Source organism: Rhinoraja longicauda, chromosome 43 (genome assembly GCF_053455715.1).
Source record: "Rhinoraja longicauda isolate Sanriku21f chromosome 43, sRhiLon1.1, whole genome shotgun sequence".
NCBI lineage: Eukaryota > Metazoa > Chordata > Chondrichthyes > Rajiformes > Arhynchobatidae > Rhinoraja > Rhinoraja longicauda.
In genome coordinates, this window is record NC_135995.1 from 9315661 (window position 1) to 9336753 (window position 21093).

General features: G+C 47.8%; 2 protein-coding genes across 2 annotated transcripts in view; one reads left to right on the forward strand and one right to left on the reverse strand.

Annotated features, from left to right (window-relative positions):
- The window catches only part of LOC144612229 (E3 ubiquitin-protein ligase TRIM39-like), a 194580-nt gene that overhangs the window by 30112 nt on the left and 143375 nt on the right, over positions 1-21093 (forward strand). The gene's annotated exons all lie outside the window — the stretch shown is intronic.
- Positions 753-8618, reverse strand: LOC144612113 (zinc-binding protein A33-like). The gene is made up of 7 exons (XM_078431670.1): positions 8588-8618; positions 7817-8025; positions 7632-7727; positions 6908-7141; positions 5300-5322; positions 5086-5201; positions 753-1342 (listed from the first exon to the last, which is right to left on the reverse strand). Exons 1-7 carry the CDS (start codon positions 8616-8618, stop codon positions 810-812), a joined length of 1242 nt encoding a protein of 413 aa, XP_078287796.1. The 3' UTR covers positions 753-809.

The following is a 21093-nucleotide window of genomic DNA, read 5'->3' on the forward strand; positions in this document are numbered from 1 at the left end:
GGTATCACCCCTCTCTCTGCACTGAAAACATCAACAGAGTATCTCGGGGTTCACTTATGAAGGGAGGACCCACATATTTTTGCCCCCCACCCCCACCCTCCCCTCTATTCCCCCCCCCCCCCCCCCCCACCGCACATTTTACAAAGTTGTTCTTTTACAAATCTGTAGTGATTGAGAGAGGGGGGGAGAGAGAGGGGGGAGAGAGAGAGGGGGAGAGAGAGAGGGGGGGAGAGAGAGGGGGAGGGAGAGGGGAAGAGAGAGGGGGAGAGAGAGGGGGAGGGAGAGGGGGAGGGAGAGGGGAGAGAGAGAGAGGGGGAGAGAGAGGGGGAGGGAGAGGGGAAGAGAGAGGGGGAGAGAGGGGGGAGAGAGAGGGAGGGTGAGAGAGAGGGGGGAGAAAGTGAGGGGGGAGAGAGAGGGTGAGGGGAGAGAGAGAGGGGGGAGAGAGAGGGATGGGGAGAGAGGGAAGGGGAGGTGGGGCGGGTCTGTACGAGGGGAAGGGGAGCAGTCTTGCCCGGGGTAGAGATCAGTCCACAGCGAGGGGGAGAGAATCCCTGTACATGGGGAGGGAGAGAGAACGAGAGAGAGAGAGAGAGAGAGAGAGAGAGAGAGTCGCAGGTGGATAAGGCGGTCAAAAAGGCTTTTGGCACATTGGCCTTCGTCAGTCAGAGTATCGAGGATGGAAGTTGGGAGGTCATGTTGCAGTTTGGGGATTAAATGGGAGCCGTTCAGCGCCGACCTGTTGTCCACCGGGTTTCTGCCCCACAGCACCTGAGCCCCGCTCCTGACGCCGGTCCCGGGACCCGACCCTTTTACACACCCGGAGCGGAACCGGAGCAGATTCTCAGCCAATGGTCTTCATCCCAAGTCTCGAAGAAAGGATAAAGTTTCTCCGTGAATTTATTCCCAGTGAAGGTGTGGAGATGGGACTTGGTGGCCGCGTCGTAAAATGAAACTGTCCCGGACTCGTAACTGAGATAAACTCCCACCCTCCCGGGGATGGGACGGGCGGGGAGAGGGGATGGAGGGGAGGTGAGTGCATCGAACTCGTCACCCCACCCCCGCCAGATGCTCCAGACTCCAGTCTCCGGGGTCGGTATTTCGTCTCCCTTCCTCCCCACAGACTCTGCGGCGACTCCCAGACTCCACCAACTCCCCGCCACCTCCACCTCCCAGTAATGTCTCCCCGATGTGAACCCCTCCGATCCCAGCACACACGGACAGTCTGTAAACCTCTTCCCGGTGTCAGGGAGACTCCTCCGGGTCCCGGTCAGTCTCACCCTCTTCCGATCCTCAGACACCTCGAGCTGCGCATGCGCTGTTTCCACATCCAGGGTGACGGAGACTGGGGGGAGAAGCAGAGAATCAGAGAGTCCCCGGGGGGGGGGGGGGGTCGGGGGGAGACTCGGGCAGCGCGGCCCCGGGACCCGGGGGAGAGGCCGCTCGGCCTCAGGCACAGGCGGGCGGACAACTGAAACCCTGCACGGGGTTTCACCCACAACCACATCGGGGGGACAACAGACATCTCCCCCGGAGTTTTTAATCCAGGGATGGCGAGGGGAATTTCGTGAGGTGGGGGAGGGTGGACGGGGAGGACGGGTGCGGAGAGTGAGGAGGATTGGGAGATTGCGGTGGTGAAGGAGAAACGAAGGGGGAGGGGGGGGGCTACACATATGAAGGCAGATCGGAGCAAGAGGATATTGAGGTTAGCGGTAATTTGAGGTTGTTAAACAGGAGGTAGAGGTGCGTGGTGGGGTCATCATGATCACAGTGAAAGGGGGCAGACACGAGGGGCCAGATGACCTGCCCCTGTTTCTTTGAGTGGAGGGTGAGAGAGAGGGAGGGGTGGCTTGGACCATGGAAGGAAGCAGAGGTTGAATGTTCGGGTGTTGGACAGAATGGGTGGAGACTTGAGGTTGTGGGTCGTTGAAAGAGAGCGGATTCACGGGTGGATTTGATGGGTGTGTACAACTAACACACTGATCTCATTGTAAACCAATATATGAACTTCACTGATGGACTTGACAATGTTCCGCGTGCAAGGCTGGTGCAGAAAGCGAAGGCAGGTGGGATCCAAGGCTAGCTGGTGAAATGGATGCACGTGGCTTGGTGGTTGGAGGTAGAAGGTAGCGGTAGAAGGATGATTTTTCTGCTTGGAGGTCTATGGCTGGTGGTGTGTAGCAGTGATCGGCGCTGCAACCTTTGCTGTTCATGTTATATGATCATGGCTTGGATGTGAATGTGGGAGGTGTGATTAGTAAGTTTGGGGAGGAAGCAAAAATTGTGGATAGTGGGGAAGGTTGTCAAAGTCTGCAGCAGAATGCAGGGTAATTATCTAAACCTTATTCGCATGCAGGGATATCAAATCACGAGAGTGCAGGTTTATATTGAGAGCAAAGAATTTTAAAGTGTATCTGAGATTTAGGTTTTACTGGACCCAGCAGATTGGCTGAGAAGCTGCTGGAACTGGGGCTTAGCACCCCTCTGTGTGCCTGGGTCCTGGACTTTCTCACCGCCAGGCCCCAAGTGGTCAGGATGGGGGAACACACATCTAGCTCCCTCACCCTGAACATAGGATCCCCCCAGGGTTGCGTCCTTAGCCCCCTACTGTACTCCCTGTACACACATGACTGTGGGGCCAGGTTCAGCTCAAACTCCATCATCAAGTTTGCTGATGACACTGTGGTGGTGGGCCGGATCTCTGCCAATGACGAGAAGGCCTACCGGGAGGAGGTGGCTGATCTGGCACTCTGGTATCGGAACAATAGCCTCCTATTGAATGTCACTAAAACTAAAGAGCTGATTATGGACTTTAGAAGGGCTCAACATCCAAGGACGTACACGCCACTGGAGATAAATGGGTTTACTGTGGATAGGGTGAGCAGTTTTAAATACTTGGGAGTCCACATCACAGAGGATCTGACATGGACAACGCACATTGCAGCACTGGTGGGTAAGGCAAAGCAGCGCCTTTACCATCTTAGGCAGCTGAGGAAATTCAGAGTGTCTCTGAGGATCCTTCAGTGCTTCTACTCTGGGGCTGTAGAGAGCATCCTGTCCGGTAACATTACAGTCTGGTTTGGGAACAGCTCTGCCCAGGACAGGATGGCCCTGCAGAGAGTAGTGCGTTCGGCAGACCGCACCATGGGAATTACACTCGCCCCCCTGCAGGACCTATACATCAGGAGGTGTAGATCGAGAGCAAGCAAGATTATGAGGGACCCCTACCACCCCAGCAACGGACTGTTCCAGCTGCTACGGTCAGGCAAACACAGCAGAGATCGGTGCTGCAACCTTTGCTGTTTATGTTATATGATCATAGCTTGGATGTGAATGTGGGAGGTGTGATTAGTAAGTTTGGGTAGGAAGCAAAAATTGTGGATCGTGAGGAAGGTTGTCAAAGTCTGCAGCAGGATGCAGGGTAATTATCTAAACCTTATTTGCATGCAGGGATATCAAGTCACGAGAGTGCAGGTTTATATTGAGAGCAAAGAATTTTAAAGTATATCTGAGATTTAGGTTATACTAGACCAAGTGGACCCGCTGGGCCAAACCTCTTCTGCATTGGTGCAGCACCCTCTCCTCCCCCCTCCCTCCCTCACTCTCCCCCCCTCTCTCCCTCCCTCTACCCTACCCCCCTAGGAGATAGATTTAAACTTTAAAATGTGGAATAACTTAAAAAATATAACACCGATTTCAATGAAACTTCTTCCATTAGCACCAAAGGGATGACGGTGAGTAAGGTGGGCTTAAAATCATCAATATATTGGAGGTACTTAAATAGGTGAGGTGCAGAAGAATGCCGATGGAATGTGGGCAAATCGATTAGTATAGCTGGGGAAAAGATGGTCATGGACACGATGGGCCAAAGGGCCAGACTCTGTAATGTACAACCACTGCTCTCAGCTCCAAGAGCACTGAATGAGTGAGTCTCCACAGCCACTGCTGCAGGGTCGTTCCCCAGTCTCTGCGTGCAGTAATGTCTCCTTGTCTCTGTGCTACACGGTGCAGCCCACATTCTGAGAGAGTGCCCGCTCTCCAGACCCCTCTGACAGGGGAACCATCCTCCCTGCATCCAGCCCACTGAGCCCTGTAAGAACTCTGTGTTTCACTGAGATCTCCTCTAATACACCCAAACACTCAAGTACACAGGCCTAGTCTACTCAATCTCACCGCCCAGAGACAGGTATTGTCAATCTTTGCCACATTCAACTCTGTGTAAGGTTTATCATGCTGTAGGTATGAAAAAACTAAAGATCACAAGAAAATAGCAGGAGGAGTAGCCTCCACTCCTCAGGCCGGCTCCGCCATTCAATGTTATCCTGACTGATCTAAGATGGCACCAATTCCTGTTCTATGTGAGTTCTCCATAACCGCCAATTTCTCGATCCTTCAAATATCCATCTGTGTTCACTTTGCCTATTGCCAATAATCTGACCTATCACTACCTCCTAGGGCAGAACATCTCGGATGTTCACTGCTGTTTATGTTATATTTCTAAGGCTTGGATGTGAATGTAGGAGGTACGATTAGCAATTTGATAGCAGCAACCTCTATGGTCGGCTGATCAGGAAGGATGGAACGTATGGAATCCAGGGTAGATAGTGAATAAATAAACATGTGGCCGGAAGGTGGGAGGCAGAGTTGTTTTTCAGACTGGAGGCCTGTCGCAAGTGGTGTACCACAATGCTCAATGCTGAGTCCACTGTTGGTCCCTATTTATACAAATGATTAGATAAATGACGTGTATGTGGGTGGCATGTCTAGCAGGTTTGTGGATGAGACTAATATTCATGAGACATCATGGAGAGTGAAGAAGGTTGTCTAAGATTAAACTGGTCAAAATGAACTGGGCCAACAGACTGAGGAATGGGAGATGCAGTCTTCTAAACTTCGAGGGCATCGGTTTAAGTTGTGAAGGGAAAGTCTAAAATGTTCTTGAACGGCAACGTTTTCAGGCACTGGGTGGCAGAGAGCTAGCTGCCATAGGAGGTGTTAGAGGCGAATACAATTTCTATCGGCAATGTTTGCATCTGTGTTACTAAAAGGCGTTATAAACAAGAAGAGAGGAAACTGGACATGTTTTACCTCGCTTAATGACAGATGTTTCTCTCCACAGCGTGTTCATCAAAAAGTGGTGATCGAATTTTTCAATCGGCAAGGCACCATCTGTCACTGTGAGTGCTTTATCTTCATCACTAACCCTGCAAGTATTCAGCAGCTGGTGATAAACTGACCCTCAACAATTTCTTTGAGCTGATACACACAAACATGCAGTATTTCAGTCAAGAGCATGTCCTACCTCCTCTTCCTCCCAGCTTCCTCCTGCAAGAAATAAAACACAAATCTGAGCGGACTGAGAAGGGACATCCACATCCCGACAACAGGAGGTTCACACAAATCACAACAAGCCCCAGAAATGTTCCATTGCCCAGCATTTATTGTCATCGTCACAGAGACAAATATTGGATATTGCCCGAGAGATCCTACAAGTGTATTAACAGCAAAATAATAACTAGGGGGATAATAGGTTCCTTTAAGAGCAAAGGGATAATTAGGATAGGATAGGATAGGTCCCCTTAAGTGCTGGCGACCTCAAGGCATGTTAAGGTGGGTAAATCACAGGACTTGATGAAGTGTATCCGAGAGCAAGCCTTCAACAGATCGGTTTAACGCCGCGTAATTCTTTCCCACTAAAGGGGAACATAGGACAAACTTTCCACGTGATCTTTTGATTTCCTGGAGATTTTCCATCTTTTCAGGGAAATATCAAACATTCGCTATCTCAGTGACAGGATCACAGTAACTCATCCCTGTGAGGAAGATGCAATAAGGCTGCAGGGTGACTTGGACAGGTTGTGTGAGTGGGCGGATACATGGCAGATGCAGTTTAATGTAGATAAGTGTGAGGTTATTCACTTTGGAAGTAAGAATAGAAAGGCAGATTATTATCTGAATGGTGTCAAGTTAGGAAGAGGGGATGTTCAACGAGATCTGGGTGTCCTAGTGCATCAGTCACTGAAAGGAAGCATGCAGGTACAGCAGGCAGTGAAGAAAGCCAATGGAATGTTGGCCTTCATAACAAGAGGAGTTGAGCATAGGAGCAAAGAGGTCCTTCTACAGTTGTACCGGGCCCTGGTGAGACTGCACCTGGAGTACTGTGTGCAGTTTTGGTCTCCAAATTTGAGGAAGGATATTCTTGCCATTGAGGGTGTGCAGCGTAGGTTCACTAGGTTAATTCCCGGAATGGCGGGACTGTCGTATGTTGAAAGGCTGGAGCGATTAGGCTTGTATACACTGGAATTTAGAAGAATGAGGGGGGATCTTATTGAAACATATAAGATAATTAGGGGATTGGACACATTCGAGGCAGGAAACATGTTCCCAATGTTGGGGGAGTCCAGAACAATGGGCCACAGTTTAAGAATAAGGGGTAGGCCATTTAGAACGGAGATGAGGAAGAACATTTTCAGTCAGAGAGTGGTGAAGGTGTGGAATTCTCTGCCTCAGAAGGCAGTGGAGGCCAGTTCGTTGGATGCTTTCAAGAGAGAGCTGGATAGAGCTCTTAAGGATAGCGGAGTGAGGGGGTATGGGGAGAAGGCAGGAACGGGGTACTGATTGAGAGTGATCAGCCATGATCACATTGAATGGCGGTGCTGGCTCGAAGGGCTGAATGGCCTACTCCTGCACCTATTGTCTATTGTCTATTGAGACTGCAGGCAGTGCCGAGATCCCGCAGATTATATGGGAGGCCATTTAGTTTGGGAACAACAGCAGCACAGCTCTGGAACAGACAGAGCATTTACCCAGTTCTCAATTAGTGGCAAATGCAGCATTTATCTCAGAAATATCCCCCACCATTTTGTGACTGTGCACTTTCACTTCGCCAAACTGGAGTGTCACCTCTCACCTTCAGAAACACCACACTGTCCTTTTGATCCATCTGTTGCTGCAACTTTAAGAGACCCTCCTCAATGGAATTTAAATTCTCTTCAATCTCTTCAAGTTTTTTCTCCATTGTATTTAGAACCTTCTTCTCTTCCTCCCGGATATCTGCCAGTACGCACTGCTCTTTCCCAGTGAGAATCTGGTGCAGTTCAGCAAACTGGGATGTGATCTTGGACTGAAGGTTGTGTGACTGTTCCTGTGAAATGAAAGGGGAAGATCAATATTTCATGTCACTGATTGTTTATTCTCACGACTTTGACCGTAACATTTGTCCTGTGCATTTTTATTTGCTTTGACAATTCAATAGTTTGTCTAAATGCTTCTGAAATGTCGAGAGGGTAATCTTATTACCCATTAATCCTCTAGCCCTCAATACAATACCCTGCTTTCCTTTTCATCTGCCCTTTAATTCCTATTTATCCGTCCACCACCCACTTTCCCAGGGATAATTTTACAGTCCCCGATTGACCATTGAACCAGCGTGTATTGGGGACGTGGAAGGAATCCGACGCGGTCACAGTGAGAAGGCGTGAACCACACGGGCAGCGCCCGAGGTCTGGATCGAACCCAGTCACCAGAACTAGGAGACAGCAGCACTACATGTGTCACTGCGCTGCCCTGTTATTACACACGTCACAGGGATGAAACCTGCACAAGATCAGGAAATCGAAACTTAAAAGCCTCACCAGAACTCCAGAAATCTTCTCTTTCTGTTGCTGCTCCATTTGCTGGATCTCTGATTTATATTTTGTGAGAGACTGGATGGAAGTTTTCACCTGATCCTGCAAATGTGTTTGGGAATCAGAAAATTAAATTGTAGAACAATAAAGATGGAAATAAAATGATGCGTTTAAAATCGGTTTGCATTTACCTTGCATATTTGAACAGCTTCTTTAACCGGCATAAAGCTGTGAGACTTGTGTTCCCGCGAATCACGACAAACCAGGCAGATCAGCTTCTTGTCAGTTTCACAAAACAGCTTCAGTTCTTCATGATGTTCCTCGCAGTGAGATTTACTTTCCTTCTCTGGAATTATTTCCCGATTCAGGCTCAGTGTTCGAGCTTTCTCAGCCAGTCTAACTAAGACCCGATTTACTTTGAGGCTGCGGTCTGCAAACTGCTCTCTACATTCCGGGCAGGAGTTTCTCTCCTCCCTGTCCCAACTCTGTGTGATACAGGAGCGGCAGAAGTTGTGCCCGCACTCCAGTATAACCGGATCGGTGAAGAAATCCAGGCAGATGGGACAAACTGCCTCCTCGGTGAAACTCTCGACCGGGTCTTTCGCAGCCATTGTAACTCCGCCACTTCGGTGTTTTCCACTGCGCGCGCTGCCGTCTACGGCAATGACCTTATTTGGCTGCAAGTGTTCAGTGTGAAGGTGTCCTGGCCACTTCCAACTAATCACTCGAGGGAGGGGTCAGTTAGACATTAAACCGGCCTGAATATAGAGGAAAGGGGAGAGATTGCCCTGGGATTGTGTAAATCAGGACAGAAAGGGACAGGGACCAGCGCTAAGGAGGTGTAACTGAGGAGGCGTTGCACCTGTTGGGCAGTGGAACCCGCCGCCCGCATCTCCGTTCACAGCCCGGGATCAGGATGGAAGTAATATTATTAAAACATATTTTAATCCACATCAGTTCACTCGTCTCTCGCGCTCCAGTCTTCAGGTGCATCTATATCTGGGTAAGCCGTGCATCATTTCATATTAAAGATGTCCAGTGTGGACCAATGTGTTCAGTTTTGTTCACTCTGCTGTTTGAAGAATGTGGATACATTGGAAAGGATGTAGAGATACTTATGAGGACGTTGCCAGGGCCTGAGGGCCTCACTGTAGGGAGAGATTGGGCAGACTAGGACCTTGTTCCTTGGAGCGCAGGAGGATGAGGGGTGATCTTATAAAGGTGTGTGAGATCGTGACGGGAATAATCCCGGTTTTGGACATGGTTATTAACTGAAGGGCCGCAATCCCACAGGAACTGGTGAACTGCTGTAGAGCGGCGCGGTCACTCTGCAAACCAGCGGGACAGTCCGGCTTCCGTCTTTCTTTCTCTCTTTCTTACTTTCGTTCCTTCCCTAAACTCAAATTAACACATTTACCATGCGGGAGATCGTGCACATACAAGCCGGCCAATGTGGCAACCAGATCGGAGCCAAGGTAATTATTGTATCCGAGACTTCTATTGTTGTAATTTTTTTAAATCCCCGGCGGTTTGCATATTAGGCTACTAAATTACATATTAGGCATCTAAATTTATGTCAGCTCTTCGTCTCCAAGAAGCCCTTCTTGCTTAAGTCCATATTCCGCCACCTCCTGTTTAAATTCCATTTGGAATATTTTGGAGGACCAAGAAACAAGAACGAGGCATCAACTAGAGGTTGGGGTGCGGTGGCGAGGCATCGATTTAATTATCGAACGAGGAATCCAGTGGCACAATCCAGGGTCACAATGTAAATTATTATTCCGCACCTTAAATACAGTTAATCGCCTCGAATACTTGAAAAAAATAAACTGTCTGAAAAACGATGAGCGCAACACTCTTATTTTGTTAAAGATCCAACTCGGTTGAAGATCAAATGTCCTTGGAAATGGCCGAGCGATCTACTCAGAGGGCAATTAGTGATGTGCAATAAATGCTGTTCGTGCCGCGACATCTACGTCCTGAGAAATTGATCACCGACTTACATTAATTCCTTAATAAGAAGGCTATGTTTTGTTTATTAAGAACAGCCTTGTATTAACTCACGAAGCTGATGAAAAGCAATGCAAATAATAGCACAATGTATTACTCAAGTTATTCAACAAGGTAGATCTTGCGGACTCTCCTTTTCATTTCTCTCGTCATACCGGATTGTGTTTCAGTCACCGCCACCTTCCTTTTATTCCAATAGACATGATACATATTCTAGAATAGATCTATTTTTGATTTCAGCTCAATTAAGGGGTAGAATAATACAAATAGATTATAAGGCTAGATTGTTATCGGATCATTCACCATTATTAATGAAAATTACGATGCCAGATAAAGAACAGTCAGTATATAGATGGGGACACAACTCTTTACTATTGAAAAGGCAAGACTTTTGTGATTTTATTCGAGGACAAATTGGGTTATTTTTGGAAACAAATTTAAATTCAGTTAATGATAACTTTATTGTATGGGATGCAATGAAGGCTTATTTGAGAGGCCAAATTATAAGCTGCTCATCTAAGATAAAGAAAAACTATAGGAAGGAATCTGAAAGATTAGAAAAAGAAATCACCGTACTAGAAAAAGACTAACATAAAGCGTCTTCAGATACAAAAAAAATACAACTTGCAAATAAAAAAATTCAATACAATACTTTACATACTTACAGAACAGAAAAACTAATATTACGAACTAACCAAAGATATTATGAATTAGGAGAAAGAGCGCACAAGGTATTGGCATGGCAACTGAAAGAAGAACAAATATTAAGAACAATAAATTCAATTAGAACAGATCAAAACATTATTACTTATAAACCTAGAGAAATCAATGAGGTATTTAAGCACTAATCTGTATCATTCTGAATCTGAAAAGGATGAATTTATATAAATAATTTTTTATCCAAGATACAATTACCAACAATCTCTAATGAGGAGCAGATGGGACTAAATGCCTCATTTACTTTGAGAGAAGTAGAGGGAGTATTACATTCTTTACCAAGTAATAAATCACCAGGGGAAGATGGTTTCCCGCCTGCGTTCTATAATAAATTTAAAGATTTGTTGTTACCAGTATTTATGGAAGTGATACATCAAGCGGAAAAAACTTCTACGTTACCAGAATCCTTCTCAATGGCAATTATAATCGTAATTCCAAAAAAAGGGAAAGACCCTTTAAAAGCATCTTCTTATAGACCAATATCATTGTTGAATGCAGATTATAAAATAGTTGCTAAGCTTTTGGCAAGGAGATTGGCAGAATTTTTACCTAAGCTGGTTAAAGAGGACCAAACTGGATTTGTCAAAAAAAGGAGATTATCTGATAATGTAGCAAGATTTATAAGTATTTTACATTTAGCACAGAAAAGAAAGGAATTAAGTGTAGCAGTTGCTTTAGATGCTGAAAAGGCGTTTGACAGGTTAGAATGGGATTTTTTATTTAAAGTATTAGAAAAGTATGGATTGGGAAATGGTTTCATTAACTGGGTAAAAGCCCTTTATAAACAACCTAAAGCCAAAGTGGTGACAAATGGCCAATCTTCTCAATCATTTAATTTGGAAAGATCTAGTAGACAGGGATGTCCCTTGTCACCAGCTTTATTTGTATTGGTTATTGAACCTCTGGCAGAACTAATAAGATCAGATTTAGACATTGAAGGGTTTAAAGTTAATTAGGAAAATCACAAAATTACTTTATTTGCAGATGATGTTTTAATTTGTCTTACTAGACCATTGGAATCCTTAAGAAAATTATATTTCAGACTGGAAGAATACGGGAAAGTATCAGGATACAAAATTAATAAAGATAAAACTGAAATAATGCCTCTTTCTGAAGGTAATTATGATCAATGTAAAAGAGAAAGTCAGTTTAAATGGCAAAAAGAAGGCATGAAGTACTTAGGGGTTAAAGTATATAATAAGTTAAATAATCTGTATAAACTAAATTATAAACCACTAATTAAAAAAATTGTGGAGGACTTGAAGAAATGGATGAATCTTCCAATTACATTGCTAGGGAGAGTGAACTGTATTAAGATGAATATTTTTCCGAGGTTACAGTATTTATTTCAAACACTGCCTATACCATTACCAAATAATTTCTTTCAAGAATTGAATAAAATTGTGAGAAATTTTCTTTGGAAAGGTAAAATGCCAAGAGTGTCTATGGAAAAATTAACATGGAAATTTGAATTAGGTGGACTGCAATTACCAAATTTTAAAAATTACTATCTGGCAGCACAAATGAGTTTTATTTCATCCTTTTATCAAGAGGGTGGAAAAACAGCATGGGTTAAAATTGAAATGGATAAAATAAAAGAACTATGCCCAGAAGAATTTATCTATAAATGGGAAGCGAAGCTATTAGTTAAGGATCAAGAGTCACCTTTGCTAAAACATTTAATTAATATATTGTTGAAAACAGTTAAAGCTAATGATAAAAGATTTTTTCTAACAGCTAAAACTCCATTAGTAAAAAATAGAGTACTGCCGTTTGCTTGGAATAATCAAATATTACAAGTCTGGGAACAGAATGGTATTAAACATATGGGAGATTGCTACGAAGGAAATACGTTTTTGAAATTTTCTCAATTGAGAAACAAATATCAAATTCCAGGGAATAGTATTTTTTTCTATTATCAATTACAATCTTTTTTAAGGGAAAAGTTAGGTAATTCAATGTTTTTATTTCAAATTAAAGGAATTGAATCCCTGATTCAGGGCAAGGGAACTAAAAAAATTATATCTTCAATGTTACAAACATCTAGTCCAAACACAGGAATTCAAAAATCAAGACAAAAATGGGAAACAGATCTGAATATTAGGATTGATGAACCAAGTTGGGAAAGATTGTGTTTAGAAAGTATGAAAAATACTATTAATGTGAGATATTGTTTAGTACAATACAATTTTTTACATCAACTATATTTAACTCCGAAAAAATTAAACAATTTAAATCCAAATTTACCTGAAATTTGTTTTAGATGCAACCAGGATGTGGGTACTTTTTTACATTCCACATGGGCATGTCCTAAGGTAACTCCTTTTTGGAAAGACCTAAAAAACTTTTTGGAACAATTGATGAATAAGACCATACGATTGGATTCAAGGTTGTTTTTATTGGGAGATACTAAAGGAATATTACCAAGATTAATTTTAGATAAATATCAGGAAAGATTTCTCAAAATAGCAATAGCAATAGCAAAAAAATGTGTGGCGGTCACTTGGAAAGACCACAATGAAATAAGAATTGCAAGATGGTTTGCAGAAATGCGTAGTTGTATCCCATTAGAAAAAGCTACTTATAATCTGAGAAATAAATATGATTTCTTTTTGAAACTTTGGAACCCATTCACTTTAAAACTAGGATTAAGAATTGGAAATATTTAATTTTAGGATTGTTTTGATACCCTTAAAAAGAATTTAATAAGAAATTAGCCGGAAATGTTTCCTTCTTGTCTCCAGGTTTCTTTCTTTCTTCTTTCTTTCTTTCATTCCTTTTTTAAATTTTTTTATTTCTTTATCTTTCTTCTTCTCCTTTTTCCTCTTTTTTCTAACTGGGGGGTGGGGGGAGGGGGGTTGTGGGTGGGGAGATAATACAGAACAATACAGGTATAATCAAATTTAAAATGTGTAATCGAATTTATAATGTAGGTACCATCGCGTACTATGAGTTCATACATGTATTTGTTTTGTTAAAATTTAAATTAAATTTTAAAAAATTTAAAAAGGATAGCGGAGTCAGGGGTTATGGGGAGAAGGCAGGAACGGGGTACTGATTGAAAATGATCAGCCATGTATGAACTCATAGTACGCGATGGTACCTACATTATAAATTCGATTATACATTTTAAATTCGATTATACCTGGTACTGATTGAGAATGTACGAGCCTGTACGCCCCGCCATTCAATGTGATCATGGCTGATCATTCTCAATCAGTACCCCGTAACTGCCTTCTCCCCATACCCCCTGACTCCACTATCCTTAAGAGCTCTATCTAGCTCTCTCTTGAATGCATTCAGAGAATTGGCCTCCACTGCCTTCTGCGTCAGAGAATTCCACAGATCCCTACAGGTCCCTACTCTGGGGATGAGGGGGATTCTTGTTGAGGTGTATAAAACCAAGAGGGGCGTTGTTATTGTGGATGGTCACAGGCCTTTTCCCCAGGGTATGGTGGTCTTAAACAAGAGTGTAGACGCAATAAGCTGGAGCAACTCAGCGGGTCAGGCAGCATCTGTGGAGAACATTGATAGGTGACGTTTCACAGAGTGCTGGAGTAACTCAGCGGGTCAGGCAGCATCTGTGGAGAACATGGATAGGTGACGTCTCACAGAGTGCTGGAGTAACTCAGCGGGTCAGGCAGCTTCTGTGGAGAAAAGGAATAGATGATGTTTTGAGCCGAGAACCTTCTTCAGACTGACTCTCGTATCCATACCCCTCCCTGCAGCTTCACATTTCACTACTCTCCTCACCTGACCCCCTTTCTGACTCCTTTCACCTTTAGCCTCACCTTTTCATGAATGAATGAATAAGTTGATGAATGAATGAATGAATAAGTTTATAGGCCAAGTATGTGCACATTCAAGGAATGTGCCTTGGTGCCCCGCTCACAAATGACAACACAAACACACAGTTACTGGGATGAGGGGGGGGGGGGGGTCAGGTTCAATGGGAATGTGAGGGGCAATGTTTTCTGAGGGTGGTGAAGCAGGCAGGTACAATGACATAGAAACATAGAAACATAGAAAATAGGTGCAGGAGTAGGCCATTTGGCCCTTCGAGCTTGCACCGCCATTCAATATGATCATGGCTGATCATCCAGCTCAGTAACCTGTACCTGCCTTCTCTCCATACCCCCTGATCCCTTTAGCCACAAGGCCACATCTAACTCCCTCTTAAATATAGCCAATGAACTGGCCTCAACTACCTTCTGTGGCAGAGAATTCCACAGACTCACCACTCTCTGTGTGAAGAAATGTTTTCTCATCTCGGTCCTAAAAGACTTCCCCCTTATCCTTAAGCTGTGACCCCTGGTTCTGGACATCCCCCAACATCGGGAACAATCTTCCCGCATCTAGCCTCTCCAACCCCTTAAGAATTTTATATGTTTCTATAAGATCCCCCTTCAGTCTTCTCAATTCCAGCGAGTATAAGCCCAGTCTATCCAGTGTTTCTTCATGTGAAAGTCCTGCCATCCCAGGGATCAATCTGGTGAACCTTCTCTGTACTCCCTCTAAGGCTAGAACGTCTTTCCTCAGATTAGGAGACCAAAACTGCACACAATTCTCCAGGTGCGGTCTCACCAAGGCCCTGTACAACTGCAGCAGAACCTCCCTGCTCCTATACTAAAATCCCCTCGCTATGAATGCCAACATACCATTGGCGTTCTTCACTGCCTACTGCACCTGCACGCTTGCTTTCAATGACTGGTGCACCATGACACCCAGGTCTCGTTGCATCTCCCCTTTTCCTAATTGGCCACCATTCAGGTAATACTCTGCTTTCCTGTTCTTGCCGCCAAAGTGGATAACCTCATATTTATCCACATTATATTGCATCTGCCATGCATTTGCCCACTCGCCTAATCTATCCAAGTCACTCTGCAGCCTCCTAGCATCCCCCTCGCAGCTAACACTGTCACCCAGCTTCGTGTCATCCGCAAACCTGCATTCAATTCCCTCGTCCAAATCATTAATATATATTGTAAATAACTGGGGTCGCAGCACTGAGCCTTGCGGTACCCCACTAGTCACTGCCTGCCATTCCGAAAAGGACCCGTTTATTCCTACTCTTTGCTTCCTGTCCGCCAACCAATTTTCTCTATCCACCTCATCACTGAACCCCCAATACCGTGTGCTTTAAGTTTGTACCCCAATCTCCTATGTGGGACCTTGTCGAAGGCCTTCTGGAGGTCCAGATATAACACATCGACTGGTTCTCCCTTATCCACTCTACTGGTTACATCCTCGAAAAATTCTATGACCTTGTTGTGTTACAGGTCTCCACACTGCGGCTCTGTGCGGTACAAGAACGTCGGCCACCGTGGGCTCGGTCACCACTGTCCCCGTGGGTGGGACCGTGAGGTTTCCCGTCCAGCCCCACAGCCACGAGAAGATCAGGGTGGCGATGTGGCGTGTCCGTCCCGTCCTGCCGATCCTGGATTGGAAGTCTTACAGCCCGGAGAGTCCGTCCTGGATCCGCCCGCCCTACAGGGACATAGTCCACTTCCGACTGGACGGTGTCATCGAGCTGTGGGCCGTGGGTCTCGGTGACCAGGGGACCTACGAGATAGAGACAAACTACTATGGCAGGGAGCTGAGGAGCCACGACGTGGAGCACTTTGAGCTGCGCGTGGTCGGCGAGTAGCGGCGTGGAGAGTTGCACAGCACCCAGACTGGCCCTTCGGCCCATGCTGACCCGGTGGGTAATTCTGGCCTAGTCCCACCGGCCTGCACACGGCACTCTCCGTGAATGAATACTTCCTTGTCACATCTGTCAAGGCGCAGTGATATATATATTGTTTTCTTGTTCACACGCAAGGTATGCAAAGAATCGCCACTTAAAGGGCGCCGGAAAAGTTACAAATGATTCCATTTTACACAAACCATTATTGACACATTCCATCTGAGCTCCCCCTTAGTTCAAGGCGGTGCCCCCATGGTCAACAGACCCCAGAAAACAGCACAGGAATAATGTTTGTACCGAACATGATGCCAATGCAAACTGATCCCCCCCTGCCTGAACATGATCCCTCTCCCTCCATTCCAGCATTTCTCAGCAGAACCCTGGAAATAATTTTCATGTCTCAGGGAACCTCCACATAAATGTATTATATATCTTTATTAATCTCTTTCTTAATTAATTAATCTATATACAAAAACTCTTCGAAAGTATTTATTCACAAAATGCTGGAGTAACTCAGCAGGTCAGGCAGCATCTCGGGAGAGAAGGAATGGGTGACGTTTCGGGTCGAGACCGTTCCTTCTCTCCCGAGATGCTGCCTGACCTGCTGAGGGGATCGGCCATTTAGAGTTGAGAGGAGGAAAAACTTTTTCAGTCAGAAAGTTGTGAATCTGTGGAATTCTCTGCCTCAGAAGGCAGTGGAGGCCAATTCTCTGAATGCATTCAAGAGAGAGCTAGATAGAGCTCTTAAGGATAGCGGAGTCAGGGGTATGGGGAGAAGGCAGGAACGGGGTACTGATTGAGAATGGCAAAAACAAGGAGGCAGATTATTTTCTCAATGGTGTTAGGTCAGGTAAGGGGGAGGTGCAGCGAGACCTGGGTGTCCTTGTACACCAGTCACTGAAAGTTGGCGTGCAGGTACAGCAGGCAGTGAAGAAAGCTAATGGCATGTTGGCCTTCATAACAAGAGGATTTCAGTATGGGAGTAAAGAGGTCCTTCTGCAGTTGTACAAGGCCTGGTGAGACCACATCTGGAGTATTGGTCTCCTAATTTGAGGAAGGACATCCTTGTAATTGAGGCAGTGCAGCGTAGGTTCCCGAGATTAATCCCTGGGATGGCGGGACTGACATATGAGGAAAGATTGGAAAGACTAGTGTACTCAATGGGCCAATAGACAATAGGTGCAGGAGGAGGCCATTCGGCCCTTCGAGCCAGCACCGCCATTGAATATGATCATGGCTGATCATTCTCAATCAGTACCCCGTTCCTGCCTTCTCCCCATACCTACTCTCTCTCTCTCTCCCCTCTCTCTCTCCCCACTCTCTCTCCCACCTCACTCCCCCTCTCTCTCCCCCTCTCTCTCCCCCTCTCTCTCTCCCTTCTCTCTCTCCCCCCTTTCTCACCTGATAGTCCATGTCTCTGATCTCTCCCCTCACTCTCCCCCTCTCTCCCCTCCCCTCTCTCTCTCCCCACTCTCTCTCCCCCACTCTCCCCCCCTCTCTCTCTCCCCCCTTCTCTCTCTCACCTCACTCTTTCTCCTTACTCTCTCTCTCCCTCTCCCCTCCCCACTCTCTCCCCACTCTCTCTCTCCCCCTCTCTCCTCCCACTCTCTCCCTCTCTCTCTCCCCCTCTCTCTCTCTCTCTCTCCCTTCTTTCTCTCTCTCCCTCCTTGCTCACCTGATAGTCCATGTCTCTGATCTCCCCCTCTCTCTCTCCCCCCTCTCTCTTCCCCTTCACTCTCTCTTCTCACTCTCTCTCCCCCTCACTCTCCCACCCCCTCTCTCTCCCCTCCCCCTCTCTCTCCCCCCTTTCTCACCTGATAGTCCATGTCTCTGATCTCCCCCCTCTCTCCTCCCACCCTCTCCCCCCTCTCTCCCACTCTCTCCCCCTTCTCACTCTCCCCCTCTCCCCACTCTCTCTCCCCTCTCTCTCTCCACCCCCTCTCTCTCTCCCCCCTCACTCTCCCCACTCTCTCCCCCTCTCTCTCCCCTTCTCTCTCTCCCACCTCACTCTCTCTCCTCACTCTCTTTCCCCTCTCCCCTCCCCACTCTCTCTCCCCACTCTCTCTCTCCCCCTCTCTCCTCCCACTCTCTCTCCCCCTCCCTCTCTCTCTCTCCCTTCTCGCCCCCCCTGCTCACCTGATAGTTCATGTCTCTGATCTCCCCCCTCTCTCTACCCCTTCTCTCTCTCCCCCTTCTGTCTCTCCCACTCTCCCCCCCCCATTTTCTCTCTCCTCACTCTCCCCACTCTCTCTCTCTCCCCCTTCTCTCTCTCTCTCTCCCCCCTTTCTCACCTGATAGTCCATGTCTCTGATCTCTCCCCTCACTCTCTCCCCTCTCCCTCCCCTCACTCTCCCCCTCTCTGTCCCCCAATCTCTCCCCCCCCCTCTCTCTCCCCCTCTCTCTCTCCCCCCTTCTCTCTCTCCTCACTCTCTCTCCCCCTCTCCCCTCCCCACTCTCTCTCCCCACTCTCTCTCTCCCCCACTCTCCCCCACTCTCTCTCCCCCCTCTCTCTCTCCCTTCTCTCTCTCTCCCCCCTTGCTCAATAGACAATAGACAATAGGTGCAGGAGGAGGCCATTCAGCCCTTCGAGCCAGCACCGCCATTCAATGCGATCATGGCTGATCACTCTCAATCAGTACCCCGTTCCTGCCTTCTCCCCTTACCCCCTCACTCCGCTATCCTTAAGAGCTCTATCCAGCTCTCTCTTGAAAGCATCCAACAAAAGCATCCTCTCTCCTCCCACTCTCTCCCCCTCTCTCTAGCCCTTCTCTCTCTCCCCCCACTCTCTCTCCCCCTTCACTCTCTCCCACTCTCCCCCCTTTTCTCTCTCCTCTCTCCCCACTCTCTCTCTCTCTCCCCTTCTCTCTCTCTCTCTCTCCCCCCTTTCTCACCTGATAGTCCATGTCTCTGATCTCTCCCCTCACTCTCCCCCTTCTCTCTCTCTCCCCACTCTCCCCCCTCTCTTCCCCCCCTTCTCTCTCTCACCACTCTCCCCCTCTCCACTCTCTCTCCCCCACTCTCTTTCCCCCTCTCTCTCCCCCTTCTCTCTCTCACCTCACTCTCTACCCTCTCCCCTCCCCACTCTCTCTCCCCCTCTCTCTCTCCCCCTTCTCTCTCTCTCACCTCACTCTCTCTCCACACTCTCTCCCCCCTTCTCTCTCTCCCCCTCACTCTCCCCCCCTCACTCTCTCCCCTCTCTCTCCCCTCTCTCCTCCCACTCTCTCCCCACTCTCTCTCCCCGCTCTCCCTTCTCTCTCTCCCCCCCTTGCTCACCTGATAGTCCATGCCTCTGATATCCCCCCTCTATCTCTCTCCCCCCTCTCTCCCCCCTCACTCTCCCCTCTCTCTCTCCCCCTCTCTCCTCCCACTCTCCCCCCCTCTCTCTCCCTCCTTTCTCAAACTCAACTCAACTAAACTCAACCCAACTAAACCAATCCAAACTCTCTCTCTCCCCCTCTCTCCCCCCTCTCTCTTCCCCTTCTCTCTCTCATCTCACTCTCTCCCCCTCTCTCCTCCCACTCTCTCCCCCTCTCTCTCCCCCCTTCTCTCTCTCACCTCACTCTCTCCCCCTCTCTCCTCCCACTCTCCCCCCCTCTCTCTCTCTCACCTCACTCTCTCTCCTCTCTCTCTCTCCCCCCTCTCTCTCCCCCCTCTCTCTCTCCACTCTCTCTCTTGGTGCTGGGTGACTCCTTTGATCTCTAATCGGACGTTACCTCGCACTAAACGTTATTCCCTTTATCCTGTATTTGTACACTTTGTAATAGGGACATAAGTGACCGGAGCCGAATTAGGCCATTCGGCCCGTCGAGTCCACTCCGCCTTTCAATTATGGCTGATCGATCTCTCCCTCCTCACCCCATTCTCCTGCCTTCTCCCCGATCAAGTAATCGTGTGCGGTCTTTCCACCGACTGGATCGCACGCCGCGACAAAGCTTCTCAATGTACCTCGGTACACGGGACAATACACTTTGGTTGCAATTGGGGCTTTGGTCTTTGGGCTGTGGTGTTGTTTGTGAATTGGTCGTGTTGTCTGATGATCATCGACAGGTTCTGGCGCTGGGAATGTTAAGGTTCAGCAAAGCAGAGGAATGTTATTGTGTCCTTGTTGGGATGGGTGCCAGTTACATAAACGCTTGACTCCAATCTGCCCGGATCGGTCTGACCAGGGGCCGGGCTTGTGGGAGCTCAGAGAGAGAGGGGGGAGAGGGAGGGAGGGTGGGAGGGGAGAGGGATGGGTGGATGGGGAGAGGGAGGAAGGGATTGGGAGAGGGTGGGAGGGAGGGAGGGATGGACAGGTAGGAAGGGAGAGGGTGGGAGAAGGTGGGAGGGAGGGAGGGAGGGACGGACAGATAGGAGGGGAGGGATTGGAAGAGGGAGGGAGGGATTGGGGAGAGGGTGGGAGGGATTGGGGAGAGGGTGGGAGGGATTGGGGAGAGGGTGGGAGGGATTGGGGGGAGGGAGGGAGGGACGGACAGATAGGAGGGGAGGGATTGGGAGAGGGTGGGAGGGAGGGAGGGACGGACAGGTAGGGGAGGGATTGGGAGAGGGTGGGAGGGAGGGAGGGACGGACAGGTAGGGGAGGGATTGGGAGAGGGATTGGGAGAGGGAGGGATCGGGGAGAGGGAGGGACAGATAGGAGGGGAGGGATTGGGAGAGGGAGGGAGGGAGGGAGGGAGGGAGGGACGGATGGACAGATAGGAGGGGAGAGGGTGGGAGGGATTGGGAGTGAGAGGGACGGACAGATAGGAGGGGAGGGTTTGGGAGAGGGTGGGAGGGAGTGACGGACAGATAGGAGAGGAGAGGGTGGGAGGGATTTTAGTGAAGGTATGAGGGTGGGGCAGATATTCCCGGCTGGTGTACTCGTGTGTACGTGGCGAGGGAAAGAGAGAGAGAGAGACAACAGAGCCATGTTGTTGCTGTTGGTGTTGGCGGCCTCGGCCGTTTACCTCCTCACCTCCCGGTGGTTCCTCAAACGCCCCCAACTCCTGCACCCCCCCAAGAGGCTGGCCTTCCGTGCCCGGCATGTATCCCACCGTGGGGGTGAGTGTCCGGTCT

Coding starts and splice junctions, on each gene's coding strand:
- LOC144612113 (XM_078431670.1), bottom strand. CDS start 8,618: ATGCACCTGAAGACTGGAGCGCGAGAGACGA. Junction 8,026..8,587: donor GACTGGAGCGCGAGAGACGA/GTGAACTGATGT, acceptor ATCGGGTCTTAG/TTAGACTGGCTGAGAAAGCT. Junction 5,323..6,907: donor ACAGTGTGGTGTTTCTGAAG/GTGAGAGGTGAC, acceptor TATTTCTTGCAG/GAGGAAGCTGGGAGGAAGAG.